This window comes from Bubalus kerabau, chromosome 2, assembly GCF_029407905.1.
Source record: "Bubalus kerabau isolate K-KA32 ecotype Philippines breed swamp buffalo chromosome 2, PCC_UOA_SB_1v2, whole genome shotgun sequence".
Classification (NCBI taxonomy): Eukaryota; Metazoa; Chordata; class Mammalia; order Artiodactyla; family Bovidae; genus Bubalus; species Bubalus kerabau.
In genome coordinates this window covers 99,612,248-99,631,117 of record NC_073625.1, presented here as the reverse complement: position 1 = coordinate 99,631,117, position 18,870 = coordinate 99,612,248, and the positions used below count along the sequence as shown (strand labels likewise).

At 40.1% G+C, this 18,870-nt stretch overlaps 1 protein-coding gene across 1 annotated transcript in view; it reads left to right on the top strand.

Moving 5' to 3' along the window:
• The window catches only part of MYH15 (myosin heavy chain 15), a 146,111-nt gene that overhangs the window by 79,170 nt on the left and 48,071 nt on the right, over window positions 1–18,870 (top strand). The window contains exons 25-28 of the mRNA XM_055570077.1: window positions 166–311; window positions 3,986–4,076; window positions 6,374–6,763; window positions 17,234–17,360. Coding sequence (XP_055426052.1) covers window positions 166–311; window positions 3,986–4,076; window positions 6,374–6,763; window positions 17,234–17,360 — 754 coding nt within the window. The remainder of the gene's footprint in view (window positions 1–165; window positions 312–3,985; window positions 4,077–6,373; window positions 6,764–17,233; window positions 17,361–18,870) is intronic.

Sequence of the window (18,870 nt, the reverse complement as noted above, 5' to 3'; positions counted from 1 at the left end):
TGATGTGTGCAACATTTACTTTAAAATATCTACATAACTGGGCATCGTTTACAGACTATGCTTATATTTTTCTTTCTTTTTCCAGAAGGTAAGTGGTTAAAGAACACATTTGTAAAGTATAAACTTAACCTATATATTGGGCTCAATAACATCTCCTTTTTTCAGCTTGAGGGTGCCCTTGAGCAGGAGAGCAAAGCAAGAATGAACTGTGAGAAGGAAAAGTGCAAAGTAGAGGGCGAGTTAAAGCTGAACCAGGAGAGCATGGAGGACCTGGAGAGCAGGCAACTGCAACTAGTAGAAAAGCTGAGGAGGTGAGCCACCTTTCTGTGGACATGCGATTCTGGGAGACCTTATATTGAAGGAGACAGTTCTCTCACGGTGTTTATCCCAGTGACCCTAGGGCCAGATATCTCAAGACCTGCAGGGGAGGATAAAAAGGATAACAAGCCTAGGAAGTTGAGGGTTTTTTATTTTTTGCTAGACTTTATGAGATTACTCTTCTTTTTATAATTATATAATAACCTACAAGAAAGTGATTGAAAAGTCTGACTAGCAGATGTGAATGAAAGGTGTAAGACATAGCAGGTGCAAATTATTAGAATTTGAAGTTACAAGTCAAAAAATAAAAGTGGCTCACTTCTTTTACTTATGAGATCAAGGGCTTAAAGTAAAAAAAATCAAAAATAAATTCTAATATGAAGTCCCATATACCCTCTGATCATTTTTAAAAACAAAACAAAACTTATATGCCAGATGTAACTTCATTAGACATTTATACAACTTTTTTGGTCTAGTAATTTACTTTTTAAGTATTAAACTTTAAAATTGAAAGCATGATCAAAATGAATACACCTTCAGTTCACGCAGACTCCCAAGGAGCTCAGGGCAAAATGGCCCTATCAGTTGAAATTCATTGTTCAGTGAAACAGATTTTCTTACCTTGTCCCTTTTGTCTCCCTCTGTTTAGCTAGACTTTCTTCTAACAACTAGGGATTTTCAAGTTATTTGAAATAAATAAGAAAGGGAAACAGTGAAATCTAAGAGTAAGATAAGCCCTGTCTGAAGTGGAGAGCACACTGGTTGAGGCACCCACAGTGAAGAAGAGAATCAATGAGCAGCTCTGAGCTTCTGGTTTTCCCTTCTGTGTATACGAGTTTCCATGATACATGCTTGTGGTCAGACTGGATTAATAGCCTATCAATAAGTTACTAAACTTGATAGGTGTTTGTAGACTTGATTAATAGCTTATCAATAACTTATTGAACTTGATAGGTGTTTGGAAAAGATGAAATAAGTAACCCTATGAATGTAGTGGAACAGTGAAAGGCAAAATGATGATACAGTTCCTTCAGCATTTAATTATGAAGATTGTGTTTCAGTATGGTAAAGTGAAATGATACTCCATGTCCTTGTAGGCCACAGGTCAAAGAGCTCTGGCATTTTAGAAACCTGTGTTTTGAGGAAATTATGAATTTATTATACAACCTTTTCTTTAAATGGACCTGTGTATATATGAAAACTTAATATATGAAAATGTGGCATTTTAAAATGGTGATGAGAGGATAGAATACTTAATAAACAGTGCCAAGATTATTAGCTATTCATCTTATGAGATAAAAGTTAAATTTCTTCCTCATGCTATTCACACACACACATAATCCAGTTGCATTAAAGAATTAAATGCAAAAATAAAGCTATAAAATCATTAGAAGATGCAGCATTATTCACAATAGCCAAGATGTAGAAACAACCTAAATCCCCATTGAATGAATGAATGAATGAAGAAAATGTGATGTATACATTTAATGGATTATTATTCAGTCACTTTTTAAAGGAATTCCTGCCCTTTGTGACAACAGGGATAAACCTGAAGGACTTTATGCTAAATTAAATGTCAGCCACAGAAGGACAAATGCTGCATGATTCCATTTATAGGAGGCATCTAAAAACAGTCAAACTCCTAGAAAGAGAGAGTAGAATGGTGGTTGCCAGAGTCTGGGAGGCAGAGGAAATGCAGAGTTGCTGTTCAGTGGTTATAAAGCTTCCATTAGGCAAGATGACTGAGTCCTAGAGATCTGTGTGATGTTCTACCTGTAGTTAATATTGTATTGCACACTTAAACATTTGTTGAGAGGGAAGATCTCATGTTAAATGTTCTTCAGTTATAAAAAAACAATTAAAAGACAATATGGGTGGTAAGTCTTAGAAAATTGGCAGGCCAGACTTCCTGAATAAGTCACAAACCCCATCCAAAGGCATAAAAGGACTATGTTGATAAACTTGATGTTAATACGTCAACGTTGTAAACATTTAGTGGCAAAAGCCAACATAAATGAAATTGGAACAAATTTGAAGCAGATATCAAAAAATAAATATCAAGAATATTAAAGGAAAATGTGTAATTCAATAATTAGTAGAAAAACCTAACAGAAAAATGGACAAAGGACACAAGTGAGCAGGTCATTTGTTTTATTTTAAAATCCTCATAATTGATAACATGCTGTCATCACTAGTAAACAAGGACATTCATAATAAAACAATGACACACTAGAAGTGTGCTAATATTAAATGTGAATGTAGAGAAATAACCTCACACTGCTATTGGGGGCCAAAGTTATAAGTTTTTAGATACATACCTATAACCAATGCAGCAATTCCCTGCTCAGTATCCACTCTAGAAACACTCACATGTAGGCAAGGGTGCACACATATGAACAGCATTATTTGTAAAAGTAAAATTTAGGGGGAAAACTCAGTGATTATTAATAGGGAAGTCAATAAGCTGCTGCTGCTGCTAAGTCACTTCAGTCATGTCCGACTCTGTGTGACCCCATAGACGTCAGCCCACCAGGCTCTCCTGCCCCTGGGATTCTCCGCAAGAACACTGGAGTGGGTTGCCATTTCCTTCTCCAATGCATGAAAGTGAAAAAGTGAAAGTGAATTCGCTCAGTCGTGTCCGACTCTTAGCGACCCCATGGACTGCAGCCCACCAGGCTCCTCCATCCATGGGATTTTCCAGGCAAGAGTACTGGAGTGGGGTGCCATTGCCTTCTCCAGAAGTGAATAAGAAAACCATATAATAGCTAAGTCATAGACTAGTAGTTCACAGTTAATTTCTAAGTGAAGTAATCTATGTGTGGGCTTTTGTGGTGGCTCAGTGGTGAAGAATCTAACTGCCAAGCAGGAGACATGGGTTCATTCCCTGGATCAGAAAGATCCCCTTGAGAAGGAAATGGCAACCTACCCCAGTTTTCTTGCCTAGGAAAGCCCACGTAGAGAAATAATCTCAGGAGGAGGAGCCTGGCTAGCTGTAGTCTTTGGGGTTGCAAAAGAGACAAGACTTAACAATGAAACAATAACAAATCTATGTGTAGGCCAAAGTGGAAAAATCTCCGTGTGTTATTGAATTAAAAATGTTGTACAGGGACTTCCCGGGTGGTTCAGTGGTTAAGAATCTGCCTTGCAACGCAAGAGATGTGGATTTGATCCCTCGTTGGGGAACTGAGACCCAAATGCCACCGAGCAACTAAGCCTGGCACCACAGCTACTGATCGCGTATGCTCTGGAGCCTGTGAGCCACAGCTAGGAAGTTGCACTGCAACAAAAGATTCCTAGTGCCACAACTAAGATCCAACACAGTCAAATAAAATAAATATTAGAAAATGCAAAATTATAAATCTAAATGTATATAATATTATACCATTCCCAGTAAAGAAAATGAAGCTATTTCTACTGATACATAAGCACAAACATATGTCAATACTTAGAAAAATGTCCAGAAGGAGCCACATCGAATTGATTATGGTGGTTACCTCTAGGGAAGGAACAGAGGCTGGGTATAATAGCCAAGGAGACTTCAGCTCTAGATGTAATAGTTGAATTTTTACAATGAATGACTTCATATATTATTACAATAATTTGAAGACTATTTAAACAAAATGTTATTACTCTGAGCAATTTCATTTGACAACTCTTTCCCTAACAGGAAAGAATTAGAAATGAATCAGATGAGGTCGAAGGTGGAGAATGAGAAAAACCTGGTGGCTCAGCTTCAGAAGACGGTTAAAGAGTTCCAGGTGATCATTTATCAAATCCCTGTGTGTATCTGTAGTTCAATCCCTAGTTGATGACTGGTGCTTCAGTGACAAATGTTCTGCCAAGGTAGCCAGAACCCTAGCCAACGATTAACAGAAGCAGGAAAGAACGCTGGTTGAGAAGGTAACCTGGCGTTCTACAGATAGGTGACTCTGGGGAATATTACTTAAGCTTAGATTTCCTTATCATGAAGATAGTAAAAACAAATAGCTAATATGTTGAATGTTTGACAAAAACTAGGCATTGTACTAAAACCCAGGACATCTATGTTTTTACTCATTAATCTTCCTGACAACTTTTGAACTAAAATGTAACTACAGTTAAGTGGTAAGCTCAGTGCCTGACCCATGGTAAGCATTCAGTATTAACAATTTAATTTTTTATGATGATTAGTCTTTGTAATTGTAAGACAGTTACACTGAAAATCTGTTTTATAGCTACTTGTAGCCTCAAAATGTTATTTGATAATGGGCAGCTATTTATAAGTTTAGACGATGTGACTGTTTTATACTACATTACCACATTATGTTGTTCAGTTGCTAAGTCATGTCCAACTCTTTGCGACCCCATGGGCTACAGCACACCAGACCTTCCTGTCCTTCACTCTCTTCTGGAATTTGCTCAAACTCATAGGAAGTTGGTGCTGCTATCCAACCATCTCATCCTCTGTTGCCCTCTTCTCTTCCTGCCCTCAATTGAGTCAGCTCTTTGCTTCAGTACTTTGCCCAAAGTATTTGAGCTTTAGCTTCAGCATCAGTCCTACCAATGAATATGCAGGGTTGATTTCCTTTAGGATTGACTGGTTTGATCTCCCTGTGGTCCAAGGGATTCTCAAGAGTCTTCTCCACATTATAAAGTAATTTAAAACATATAACTCCTCACATATACATGGAGATGGGTTCTTTTCCTTTGGAGCTAGTTATCTCATTAATGTAACTATTACTCAAAATAATTTTTCAATTTTTTCCTGATTATTACTTTCTGAGACATTTGAGTCAAATACGGCCAGTCTCCCTGCTTTATGGATGTGCTTTCAGACAATATTAATCTTCAAGCAGTTGTCTATCATATTTACCAGACTTCTCTTCACACAGTAGTTGATCCAAAAAAATGTTCAGTGTATCCAAAATACAAACTTTCTTACCCTGATGACTTAAAATAATGTTCCAAAGATTATTTCTAAGGAAATGTTTCAGAAATGTTTGATCTGGTTAGAGTATTGTTTGAAATGAAGGTATTGTATCTCAAGATAACTAATTGTAAAGGGATCATGATTAGTTGGGTGTGGAAATCATAAATTTTTTAGCACCTCTGTCACAACTCATCCAGATTAGATACCCTTATTTATGTGGTTCAGTCTAAAAATTTTAGCAAATTTTAGTTTCCTTTTAGCAATCATACTCTTTACTTAATGGAAAGAAAAGTATATTCTAAAATATAAGTCATTCCTTTTTTCTTCTGCCCTAACCTACACCTAATTATTTAAGGTGATATTAATGACCATCATCAGTTTTACTGTCCTGTCCCACAATGATGCTATCAAGATTTGTAAAGCTGTTTGCCCTTACAGCAAAAGACTTTTGGGCTCTGAGAATTCTTCTCACTGCTCTTCTTTGTCTTGTAATTCTGCTTCTAATAATATCAGGTTATTACCCCAATTAATAATCCCATTTCTCCACCAATTTTAATTTGTTACTTCAACTTTCCTGCTACTTAAAATCACCTTCAGACTAAGAAATCAAGTAACCAAGTTTGTCAGAATTTGTATAAAATTAAATGGATGCTGTGTCTTATGAGTTAGCTGCTTGAACTCAGGGGTATTTAATTTAATCTGTTGATGAGATTTTTGCCAAAGTTGGCAATAGTTAAGGTTTTCAGGTAAATAAATTTCAGATAAATGAGGTACTGTATACAAAATTCATCATGTTATTTTTTATAAGCTCTCCTTAAAGTGTTTCCTTGTTATATGAAAGATATTTTCTAGTCCTTTGCAAAGTGCTCTTTATTAAAATGTCCTCTTCATGTATATAATCTAATGAGGTTGCTCATCACCATGGTCTGGGAAATTGGGAGGAATTACAAATTTTAATTCTGGTCTCGGTACTGCTTTGGAGCAAATTACTTAATTTCTCTGTATTCTATCTTCTTTAGCTATAAATGAGAACCAAAAGTGTTATGTTGTTTTGCTTAGTTTTGAGAAAAAAAAATACAGTAGAGCTCTTGAATATAAAATATGCTACAAGTGCTTAGTGAAAGTTAAAGTTATTTATTGCTATAGACTCAGATACAACTTTTGAAAGAAGAATTGGAAGCTGAAAGGACCACTCGAGCCAAGGTAGAGAGGGAGAGAGCTAACGTCATCCGAGAGCTGGAAGACATGAATGAAAGGCTGGAGGAGGCAGGAGGTGTCAGTTCAGCTCAGCTGGAGATAACTAAGAAACAAGAAACAAAATTCCAGAAGCTCCGCCGAGACCTGGAAGAGGCCACACTGCACTTTGAGGCAACCTCTGCCTCTTTGAAGAAGAGACACGCAGATAGCCTGGCTGAGCTGGAGAGCCAGGTAGAAAATTTACAACAGGTCAAGCAGACACTGGAAAAAGACAAGAGTGACCTAGAGCTCGAAGTGAACGATCTCCTGATCCATGTTGAACAGATGACCAAAGCTAAGGTAAAGAACATTTACAAGCTCTCCTTAAGGATTTAGAACATGGAAGTAGGCGGAGGAGGGGAAGGGAGAGAAAGTTAAAGTAAATTGGTGACTCAAAGTCCCTGCTAATGGAAGCTAGAGATCTTCAGATTGGCTCAGTTCAGTTCAGTCACTCTGTCATGTCTGACTCTTTGCGACCCCATGAATCATAGCACGCCAGGCCTCCCTGTCCATCACCAACTCCATCGAGTTGGTGATGCCATCCAGCCATCTCATCCTCTGTCGTCCCCTTCTCCTCCTGCCCCCAAACCCTCCCAGCATCAGAGTCTTTTCCAATGACTCAACTCTTCGCATGAGGTGGCCAAAGTACTGGAGTTTCAGCTTCAGCATCAGTCCTTCCAATTAACACCCAGGACTGATCTCCTTTAGGATGGACTGGTTGGATCTCCTTGGAGTCAAAGGGACTCTCAAGTCTTCTCCAACACCACAGTTCAAAACCATCAATACTTCGGCGCTCAGCTTTCTTCACAGTCCAACTCTCACATCCATACATGACCACTGGAAAAACCATAGCCATGACTAGATGGACCTTTGTTGGCAAAGTAATGTCTCTGCTTTTGAATATGCTATCTAGGTTGGTCATAACTTGTCTTCCAAGGAGTAAGCGTCTTTTAATTTCATGGCTGCAATCACCATCTGCAATGATTGGAGCCCCCCAAAATAAAGTCTGACACTGTTTCCACTGTTTCCCCATCTATTTGCCATGAAGTGATGGGACCAGATGCCATGATCTTCGTTTTCTGAACGTTGAGCTTTAAGCCAACTTTTTCACTCTCCTCTTTCACTTTCATCATGGGCTTTTTAGTTCCTCTTCACTTTCTGCCATAAGGGTGGTGTCATCTGCATATCTGAGGTTATTGATATTTCTCCCGGCAATCTTGATTCCAGCTTGTGCTTCTTCCAGCCCAATGTTTCTCATGATGTACCCTGTATATAAGTTAAATAAGCAGAGTGACACTATACAGCCTTGATGTACTCCTTTTCCTATTTGGAACCAGTCTGTTGTTCCATGTCCAGTTCTAACTGTTGCTTCCTGACCTGTATATAGGCTTCTCAAGAGGCAGGTGGTCTGATATTCCCATCTCTTTCAGAATTTTCCACAGTTTGTTGTGATCCACTCGATCAAAGGCTTTGACATAGTCAATAAAGCAGAAGTAGGTGTTTTTCTGGAACTCTCTTGCTTTTTTGATGATCCAGCAGATGTTGGCAATTTGATCTCTGGTTCCTCTGCCTTTTCTAAAACCAGCTTGAACATCTGGAAGTTCATGGTTCACGTATTACTGAAGCCTGGCTTGGAGAATTTTGAGCATTACTTTACTAGCATGTGAGATGAGTGCAATTATGTGGTAGTTTGAGCATTCTTTGGTATTGCCTTTCTTTGGGATTGGAATGAAAACTGAGCTTTTCCAGTCCTGTGGCCATTACTGAATCTTCCAAATTTGCTGGCATATTGAGTGCAACACTTTCACAGCATCATCTTTCAGGATTTGAAATAGCTCAATTAGAATTCCATCACCTCCACTAGCTTTGTTCATAGTGATGCTTTCTAAGGCCCACTTGACTTCACATTCCAGGAAGTCTGGATCTAGGTGAGTGATCACACCATCGTGATTATCTTGGTTGTGAAGATATTTTTTGTACAGTTCTTTTGTGTATTCTTGCCACCTCTTCTTAATATCTTGTGCTTCTGTTAGGTCCGTACCATTTCTGTCCTTTATCGAGACCATCTTTGGATGAAACGTTCCCTTGATATCTCTAATTTTCTTGAAGAGATCTCTAGTCTTTCCCATTCTATTGTTTTCCTCTATTTCTTTGCATTGATCGCTGAGGAAGGCTTTCTTATTTCTCCTTGCTATTCTTTGGAACTCTGCATTCAGATGCTTATATCTTTCCTTTTGTCCTTTGCTTTTCACTTCTCTTCTTTTCACAGCTATTTGTAAGGCCTCCTCAGACAGCCATTTTGCTTTTTTGCATTTCTTTTCCATGCGGATGGTTTTTATCCCTGTCTCCTGTACAATGTCACGAACCTCCGTCCATAGTTCATCAGGCACTCTGTCTATCAGACCTAGTCCCTTAAATCTATTTCTCACTTCCACTGTATAATCATAAGGGATTTGATTTAGGTCATACCTGAATGGTCTAGTGGTTTTCCCCACTTTCTTCAATTTCAGTGTGAATTTGGCAATAAGGAGTTCATGATCTGAGCCACAGTCAGCTCCTGGTCTTGTTTTTGCTGACTGTATAGAGCTTCTCCATCTTTGGCTGCAAAGAATATAATCAATCTGATTTCAGTGTTGACCATCTGGTGATGTCCATGTGTAGAGTCTTCTCTTGTGTTGTTGGAAGAGGGTGTTTGTTATGACCAGTGCATTCTCTTGGCAAAACTCTATTAGTCTTTGCCTTGCTTCATTCTGTATTCCAAGGCCAAATTTGCCTGTTACTCCAGGTGTTTCTTGACTTCCTACTTTTGCATTCCAGTCCCCTATAATGAAAAGGACATCTCTTTTGGGTGTTAGTTCTAAAAGGTCTCGTAGGTCTTCATAGAACCGTTCAACTTCAGCTTCTTCAGCGTTACTGGTTGGGGCATAGACTTGGATTACCGTGATATTGAATGGTTTGCCTTGGAAATTAACAGAGATCATTCTGTTGTTTTTGAGATTGCATCCAAGTACTGCATTTCGGACTGTTTTGTTGACTATGATGGCTACTCCATTTCTTCTAATGGATTCCTGCCCACAGTAGTAGATATAATGGTCATCTGAGTTAAATTCAGCCATTCCAATCCATTTTAGTTTGCGGTTTCCTAGAATGTCAATGTTCACGCTTGCCATTTCCTGTTTTACCACTTCCAATTTGCCTTGATTTATGAACCTAACATTCCAGTCCCTATGCAATATTGCTCTTTACAGCATTGGACCTTGCTTGTATCACCAGTCACATCCACAGCTGGGTATTGTTTTTGTTTTGGCTCCATCCCTTCATTCTTTCTGGAGTTATTTCTCCACTGATCTCCAATAGCATATTGGGCACCTACTGGCCTGGGGAGTGCCCCCTTCAGTATACTATCATTTTGCCTTTTCATATGGTTCATGGGGTTCTCAAGGCAAGAATACTGAAGTGGTTTGCCGTTCCCTTCTCCAGTAGACCACATTCTGTCAGACCTCTCCACCATGACCCGTCCGTCTTGGGTGGCCCCACACAGCATGGCTTAGTTTAGACAAGGCTGTGGTCCGTGTGATCAGTTTGGCCAGTTTTCTGTGAGTATGGTTTCAGTGTGTCTGCCCTCTGATGCCCTCTCGCAACACCTACCGTCTTACTTGGGTTTGTCTTACCTTGGATATGGGGTATCTCTTCACGGCTGCTCCAGCAAAGTGCAGCCGCTGCTCCTTACCTTGGACAAGGGGTATCTCCTCATGGCCACCTCTCCTGACCTTGAACGTGGAGTAGCTCCTCTCGGCCCTCCTGCATCCGCACAGCCGCTGCTCCTTGGACGTGGGGTTGCACCTCTCGGCCACCTCCCCTGACCTCGGGCGTGGAGTAGCTCCTCTAGGCCGCAGCCTCTGACCTCAGGTGTGGGATAGCTCCTCTCTAGATCAGGTCTAATCTCAGGCATTGCTAAAGCTCCATGACCATCCCCTGAAGGTAGCCTGACAGTGGCTTCTGACCTTATTGGAATTCCAGTCTGTGTTCCTTGTGGGTCTTTCTAGTGATGACACAGTAGGTAGGCTGGACAAGGGATGCCACTAACTTGTACATGGTGTGTGTGTCTCTCTCTTTTTTCAATTGGAGGATAATTGCGTGACAACATTGTTAGTCTCTGCTGTACAATAACCAGAATCAGCTATAAGTATACACATGTCCCCTCCTCTTGTGCCTCCCCCTCCCACCCCATCTCACTCCTCCTGGTCATCACAGAGCACTGAGCTAAACTCCCTGTGCCATACAGCAACTTCCCACTAGCTGTCTACTTTACACACTGTAGTGGATATATGTCAGTGCTACTCTTTCAATTCATCCCACCCTCCCCTTTCCCTCCCTGTGTCTACAAGTCTGTTCTCTATGTCTCCATCTCTATTCCTGCTTTGCAAATAGATTCATCAGTGGTGTTTCTCTCTTGAAGGATGGCTTTGAGTTGGGAGCACTCCAAGGAGGGGGCTCAGGAACTTTAAGTCCATCCAAACAAATGGTGGTACAAACAGCTTTGGGGGAAGTTAAGAACTTTTTCTCCTTTGTGTCCTCTGGCATCTCTTTAATAAGCCAACACTAGGAGAATTTTCACATGTTCTTTCTTCACCGAGCCCATTAATCTCTACTCTGCCAGCTCTCATCTCAAATGACTAGTATCAGATCACAGGTAAGAACCTCCTTACCTTCTGGCAGTTGAGAGGAGCTTTGATTGAGGCCATGCAGAGCAAATAACCGGTGCCAGATTCTTCCTGTGAGCAGAATCTGTAGTCATCTGGGAAGACAAACCAACAATAAAGCTTGATCTTTAAGGACGGCAACCATAAAAATGTACAATTTCTTCAGAGATACTGAGTGACTCCTGAAATATTTAGCCTTAATTTCCTTTAAATAGCACATTGAATAGAAAGAAACACAACTACCCCACTTTTACTTCTCTTTCTTCCTCTCCACTCTCCCTGCCATCACACCTTCAATTATCATAAAATATAAATCTAGTGAGGACTTCGGACCTCTCTTCCTCTGTCTCTTCTGTATGCTGCATTTTGTTTGGATTCTGTCTTCAACTCAGCAATGAAAACATTCTCACTCCTTGCCCTTGTAGGCTTTATCTTCCTTTATCAGTTCAAGTGAGCACTAGAAGACCTTACTCTTTGCCTCTCGTTCATCCTCAGGAACTCTTCTGTTGCTATACATTTTAGTAGTAAGTCATAAAATCATAAGACCATTGACAGATTCACCATAAATCCGTACTAATTATGTATTAATTTTATACTTACCAACTTCCTCTGGAATTTCATTGCTGCTCAGAAGTTCTTTATTCTTCTAACTTGTTTTATTTTAAAAGAGAAACAAAAATCCTCAGACTCCAACCCTGCTTTCCTGAATCCATCCTTTTACTAAATGTTAACACTTAACTGATATGATTAAGACCATTCATTATAACTTCTCTCTTCACCTTATAATATATTCACTCAGCCATTTCTTTCATTCTTGCTCCAAACAATAAAATAGTCTTCCACATAACCATTATTCACATATTGAAAAAAAAAAAAAACAGACTTTTCCATACTAGGGTTAGTATTTTGAGAGAAAAGCAAAGCCTGTCCATGTCTGTCTTAATCTGACTCCTTGACCAAAGAGTAATGTTCTATTTATCTATTGATATGTAGCAAATCCGGAGAAGGCAATGGCACCCCACTCCAGTATTCTTGCCTGGAAAATCCCATGGACGGAGGAGCCTGGTAGGCTGCAGTCCATGGGGTCGCTAAGAGTCGGACACGACTGAGCGACTTCACTTTCACTTTTCACTTTCATGCATTGGAGAAGGAAATGGCAACCCACTCCAGTGTTCTTGCCTGGAGAATCCCAGGGACGGCGGAGCCTGGTGGGCTGCCGTCTGTGGGGTCGCACAGAGTCAGACACGACCGAAGCGACTTAGCAGCAGCAGCAGCAGCATGTAGCAAATCACCCTCAAAGCCTTGAAGTTAAAATAATGTAATTTATTATTTTTCTCTCTTGGTTCTGGGGCTTGACAGGCTTAGCGCAGATGGTGGTTCTGACTCAAATCGTCTGAAGGTTTATTTATTCACCTGTCTGGCTCTTGGGCTGGGATAGCTAGACAGTTGAGGGCTGTTTGGAAATGTCTCTTTCCTTATGACCTCTCCATGTAGCTAGCTTGGCTTTCCTCACAGCGTGGTAGTCATAGGGGAGTTGGACTTCTTATATGGTAATTCAGGGCACTAAAAGCAAGTATTCCAAGAGACCAGAAGCTGCAAAGACTCTTGTGAGGTTGGCTTGCAATACGGTGGAGTGATTCTGTGTGACTCCCAACAGTGATGAGTCACAGGATAGGGTCTACACGTGGGTGTGGATACTAGAGAGTGTGGCTCATTGGTGTGCCTTGTTTGGAAACCAGCTCCCACAAGTCAGTGTATATCTCACTACCTCCTACTCCTTTAACCCCTGCACTGTCTTTTATTTACCCTTTTGTTGGGCTTCCCTGATAGTTCAGACAGTAAAGAACTGCCTGCAGTGCAGGAGACCTGGATTCCATCCCTGGGTCAGGAAGATCCTCTGGTGAAGGGCATGGCAACCCACTCCAGTATTCTTGCCTGGAGAATCCCCTGGATAGAGGAGCCTGGTGGGCTACAGTCCATGAGGCTGCAAAGAGTCGGACATGACTGAGTGACTAAGCACACATCTTAAAAGTAGTTTCTTAATTGGTTCTTGCAAAGATCAGTAATGTCTCTCTTTCTTCACATTAGCATGTCTAAAGCCAGACTTACCTCTCCTGAAGCTGACATATAATTCCTATGGATGTTTTTGCCACCAGCACCCTGTTCCTTCCATCACCCAGACTCAGCCTAGAACTGTTTCCTCTCTGTTCTTTGCTTTCCAATCAGTTCTTACAGAAGGTCAATTTTGTACTGTCTTGTAATTTTTCATTCCATTCCCACTCATATGTAAAAATTTCATGATCTGTTAACTGGATTATTGCAGTGTTTTCTAAATTATCTTTTTTTTTTCCCAATCTTTTTAAAATAGTACCCATATGAATATTTTGAGAGATGCATGGCTCTGTGGAATCATGTCCCTGCTTCAGAGTGAACTCCACACTTCTGCCCTTTAAGGTACCCTATAGCCCATGATCTGACTCCACTCCTCGTGCCAGTTTTAGATTCTAGAACTTTGTTTCCTAGACCCTCTACACCCTCTACTTCAGCCATGCTAGAATGCCTGCCTTCCATCAAATATCCATTTTCCCACCAATGTGCCTTTTCCAAACTGAACTGTCTCTCTGGAGTGCTCAAGTTCAACATCCCTTATTAAAATTTTACCTGAATTATTTTCTGAATTCTTGTAGCACTTTTGGCATCCCCTTTGCATTGCCACATTGTAATCTTTTCAGTTTGCTTCAGTAGAAGACATCTCTAAGGTAGAAACTAGATCTTATTTTACTCATGTTTACTAAGTGCTTTCTACAATCAGTACACTCAGTTACTAGCATCAGTTTTTTACATATGCCTCTTGGGATTTCTATGGCTCATAGATTTAACCATTTGTTCAGGGTCACAAAAATTATATGGCGGAGATGGGCCTCAACCCCCAATCCTGTGTATGTCTGTGGGTGATGGCATTCTGTTGCTGCCTTACATATTTCTTGGTGGGATAAATTGACTCTGTTCACTCTTGTAGGCATATGCATTATGCTGAACTTTATCTTGAATTGTTTACTTCATCTTTTCCTGAATTATAATGCCAGAAATGCCAATACTCAGTGGTACAGTAGAAACCAAAGCATTTTCGAAAGCATATTAGGCTGACAGAGAGGCCCAGGGCAATTTAGAAGCTATAGGCAATCTCACAATTATCTTGATTATTTTGAATTCCCATTGGTTCCTGAATTTCTAGGAGGCAGCATTTTTATGCGTCATTTTAAGAACCAGCTTTCAGAATAAATGTGCATTATTCCATTAACCTCTTCCTTCTTGGTATCAAAATTTAGTGTCTATCTTTAGGCTGAAACTTGAAGTACTTTTGAGGGTACCACCCTTTGAATGGCATGCCCCTGTCCAGGCCACCTTTAGATAAACAATCACATTGCCTTTGCAGATCCTGCTTATGAAAACACTTTTTCGATTGAAAACACAATACCAATGTTAGTGCCATGGATAACTACCATTTGAGGCTGTGCCTGAGGGCGAATGTCTTATGCCTGCCCAGTAGCTGCCTACTCTGCAGGTGTGCACAGCCATGCAGGGCTTAATCACACAGGCTTCTCTTGAATCCAGGGGATTTTCTGGCTCCTTTGCTTGCCACTCCCACAACACTGACTAAGCTGTCTTATGGAGATCTGTGTTCTTTCACCCTCAGCAAACAGGTGTGCAGAAGAGCACACTCCTGGTCATAAGCAGAAGTGGCATTTCTCACATCTGGCTGTCTTCCTCCTGACCCAATTCATGGGTCATTTATTATTGGAGAGAACATAAAACAAAAATGGTTCACATAGTCATATTTTTATTCAGTTTCTTCCAGAATCCATCAATTGGATCTGGAATCCAATTTCACACAGGATTCATGACAATTTCAATCAACTAGAAAGTTAAGTCAATTAATCCTTAATATTTCCTTTGTTATTACTTCATATAACAGATCCTTAGGAATCTAGTGTCTGACTTTTTCTTTTCTTGCACCAGTTCAAATCCTATACCCAACACATACTAGCTGTGTGAATTTGGGCAAAGTATTTAGCCTCTCTGACCATTTCCTCATTTATAAAACAGAGGCAATCTGAGTTCCTGAGGAATACTGTGAGGAAAATGAGTGTGCCAACTTTGACTGTCAGATTACTTTCAGAAGTAGTAAAGCAAACATATTCAACAATCAAAATATTTGAAATTACAGACTATTTAAAAATTGTTGCCTGTATTGTTTCTATAGCGTCTAGTGATGAGTGGAGATTGTGGGTAAAGGAGTGTGTCTGGCATTTAACATTGTTGTTCTAACCTTCGTGATGTACAGAAAGCTGATTGAACCTCTGGCAGGTCTGGTTTCATACCCACCACCTGCACGGGTGTGCTATGGAATATCTGTGAGTAGAATTACTGATATTCCTTGTCAGTCTCCAAATGGCCTCTTCCTTTGTTTGCTAATCAGTGGATAATATACCAACCCAGTTAAAAAAAAAACAATTTGGGGGTTGAGGTTTATAGGGAAAGCTTGAATGTGACCTCTAAGTAAACTTCAGTGGGTCTGTTTGCCAACCTCTCACTAAAGTTTGTAGTAATTTGAGTTTCCTATTTTGTGTCAAGCTCTGTATTTGGCCTTGGGGATATAAGATGTAATTTAGGAGTCTTCCATAAAAAAGTTAGAATAGTCATTTCTAACTATAAAATAGAGGAAGTTTACAGAGAACAATCTTCATCACAGCACAGGCTCCAGCTGGAGAGCTCCAAAGTCTTTGCTGACTCAGAAGTTTCCCAAAAGACCAAACCTGGCATCATCGTGGAGATGTTTCTCTTCCTTGGCCATTGCTATATCATAAAAATTAGTTTAACGTTGAAAACTATTAGACTTACCACCAGATTTCACAGTTTTCACCATTTTCTTGAAATGCCACTGATGTGATCCTTTCTTTGTCAAAGTAATCTCCTTATCTCTCCTTCTTCTCTCTTGCTATCCCTTCCCCTACATCTCCCCTCCTTTTTCCATAGCACTATTTCTTTATAGAGACAAAAGTCTCATATGGACTGAGATTTAATACACATAAAGAACAAAACACAAGAACAGCGATGTAAAATCCATAGAACTGTGAAGTACCACGTGTCATTTTATGATTTCTGACCATATTAATAATATGAATGAAAATTACAGCTAGGTAAAGGGGCCAGCACCATCTGACATTTGGAAGCTCTTGGTCCTGAAAATATTGAATTTCAAAGTCATTGGCATTAGTTTTCAGTGTGGCAAAAATTTGATGATTAGATTGGTTACTTAAACCAGGTAAAACTGCATAGGTCACTTAGCATATCATTTTCTTTAAACATGAACAACCAATTCTGAGAAGTTGGAGTTTGGGATTGAAATGATAACCCAGCAGGGTGATCATGAGCCTGCAACCTTAATGACTGGGAGGGTCCAGTTGTTTTCGCAGTTCAAACTTCTGTTATTACGCTGCTGTATCTCAGATTCATCTGCTTTCTCCTGTCCTTCTTGGTCAACCTCTGGACTTTCCTTCCTCCTCCATCTTTCCCATCCTTTCTTTCTCATCCCTCTGAACTATCCCCTTGTTTATTGAGCTCCTAATATGTGTTAGATACTATTCTAGACATAGGGGGTATAATCTGTTATCAGATGGAATCTCTATCCTCATGAAGCTTATAGTCTAGAAGAAAAGAAAGATGGTTAAATATATAATGTCAGGAAGTAATTATGTACTTCATCAGTGTTTGACACATTTCCTTCTTCTGAAAAGCAAAGAATTCTAGAGACATTCCCTAATACCAGATACTTGTTTCTCCATTAATACCTATGATTTGAAAAGTTTGGGCCCCCTAGGGGCCCAGACTCTGAGTGTATTGTGCTGTTTAAAATTAGCAGACATGGTTTTCCAATGCTAGCTGGGACTTTCAGGGCAGAGGAGAGCACAAGGGTCCCAGGAACCACCCCTCCCTCCCTTCCTTATGCAGCTAATTCAGCATGTTCTCTATAAACCATGTCCAACCTTCCCCTCTCAACTTGTAGGCTAATGCTGAGAAGCTCTGTAGTCTGTATGAGGAACGCTTGAAAGAAGCAAATGCAAAACTGGATGAAGTGACTCAGTTAGCAAATGACATGACAGCACAGAAGACAAAGCTACGGAGTGAAAATGGTAAGTAAACTTCCAGTGTTGCTTCACTTACAAGTCTCAAGCCCAGAAGAATGGTGGAGAAACCACTGAAATGATGAACCAATCACTGAGTCTGGGTGGGAATTTAAAAATTCTAGGTGGGTGGTGAGGCCCTTGATGTTATCTTTTCCAAGACATGCTCTTGTCTGGGAAGGATCACCTCTGTGCCACCTTGAAAGGCCTTGCCCAACTCTCTTCCATGAAGGGGAAAAGCAATATGCAGTTGGCTGGAGTAGCTTTCATGATCCAAGGACGGTAGAGACTATCCACACAGTCTATATGACATGCCACTTTATCATATCTACCTCACTGAAATAGGCATTTCCCCTAATTTTCAATGAGCCCACACCTATTTTTTATATTTATATTTTTTAAAAACTGAAGTATAGTTAATTTACAATGTATTGATTTTAAGTGTACAGCAAAGTGATTCAGTTACATACATGTATGTGTGTATGTATTCCTTTTTCAGATTCTTTTGCATGAAAGGTTATTACAAGATATTGAGTATAGTTCCCTATGTTTGATTACCTATTTTACAGGCAGTAGTGTATATATATTAATCCCAAAGTCTGAATTTATGTCCTTCTTGATCCCTGCTCTCCTCTTTGGTAACCACAAGTTTGTTTTCTATGAGTCTATTTCTGGTTTGTAAATAAGTTCATTTGTATCATTTTTTTTTTTTTTAGATTCCACATATAAGTGGTATCATATGATATTTGTCTTTTTCTGTCTGACTTACTTCACTTAATAGGATAATCTCTATATCCATCCTTGTTGCTTTTGTTGTTGTTGTTCAGTTACTCAGTTGTGTCCGACTCTTTGTGACTCCATGGACTGCTGCATGCCAGGCTTCCCTGTCCTTCACCATCTCCTGGAGCTTGCTCAAATTCATGTCCATTGAGTTGGTGATGCCATCCAATCCTCTTGTCCTCTGTCGTCCCCTTCTCCTGCCTTCACCTTTCCCAGTATCAGGGTCTTTTCTAATGAGTCACCTCTTCACATCAGGTGGCCAAAATATTTGAGATTCAGCTTCAGCATCAGTCCTTCCAAAGAATATTCCGGACTGATTTCCTTTAGGATTGACTGGTTTGATCTCCTTGCAGTCCAAGGGACTCTCAAGAGTCTTCTCCAACACCACAGTTCAAAAGCATCAATTCTTTGGTGCTCAGCCTTCTTTATGGTTCAACTCTCACATCCATACATGAGTATCTCTATATCCATCCATGTTGCTTTAAGTGGCATTATTTCATTCTTTTTTTTTAATGGCCAAGTAATATATATATATATATGCGGAGAAGGCGATGGCACCCCACTCTAGTACTCTTGCCTGGAAAATCCCATGGACAGAGGAGCCTGGTAGGCTGCAGTCCATGGAGTCGCTAAGAGTTGGACAGGACTGAGCAACTTCACTTTCACTTTTCACTTTCATGCATTGGAGAAGGAAATGGCAACCCACTCCAGTGTTCTTGCCTGGAGAATCCCAGGGACA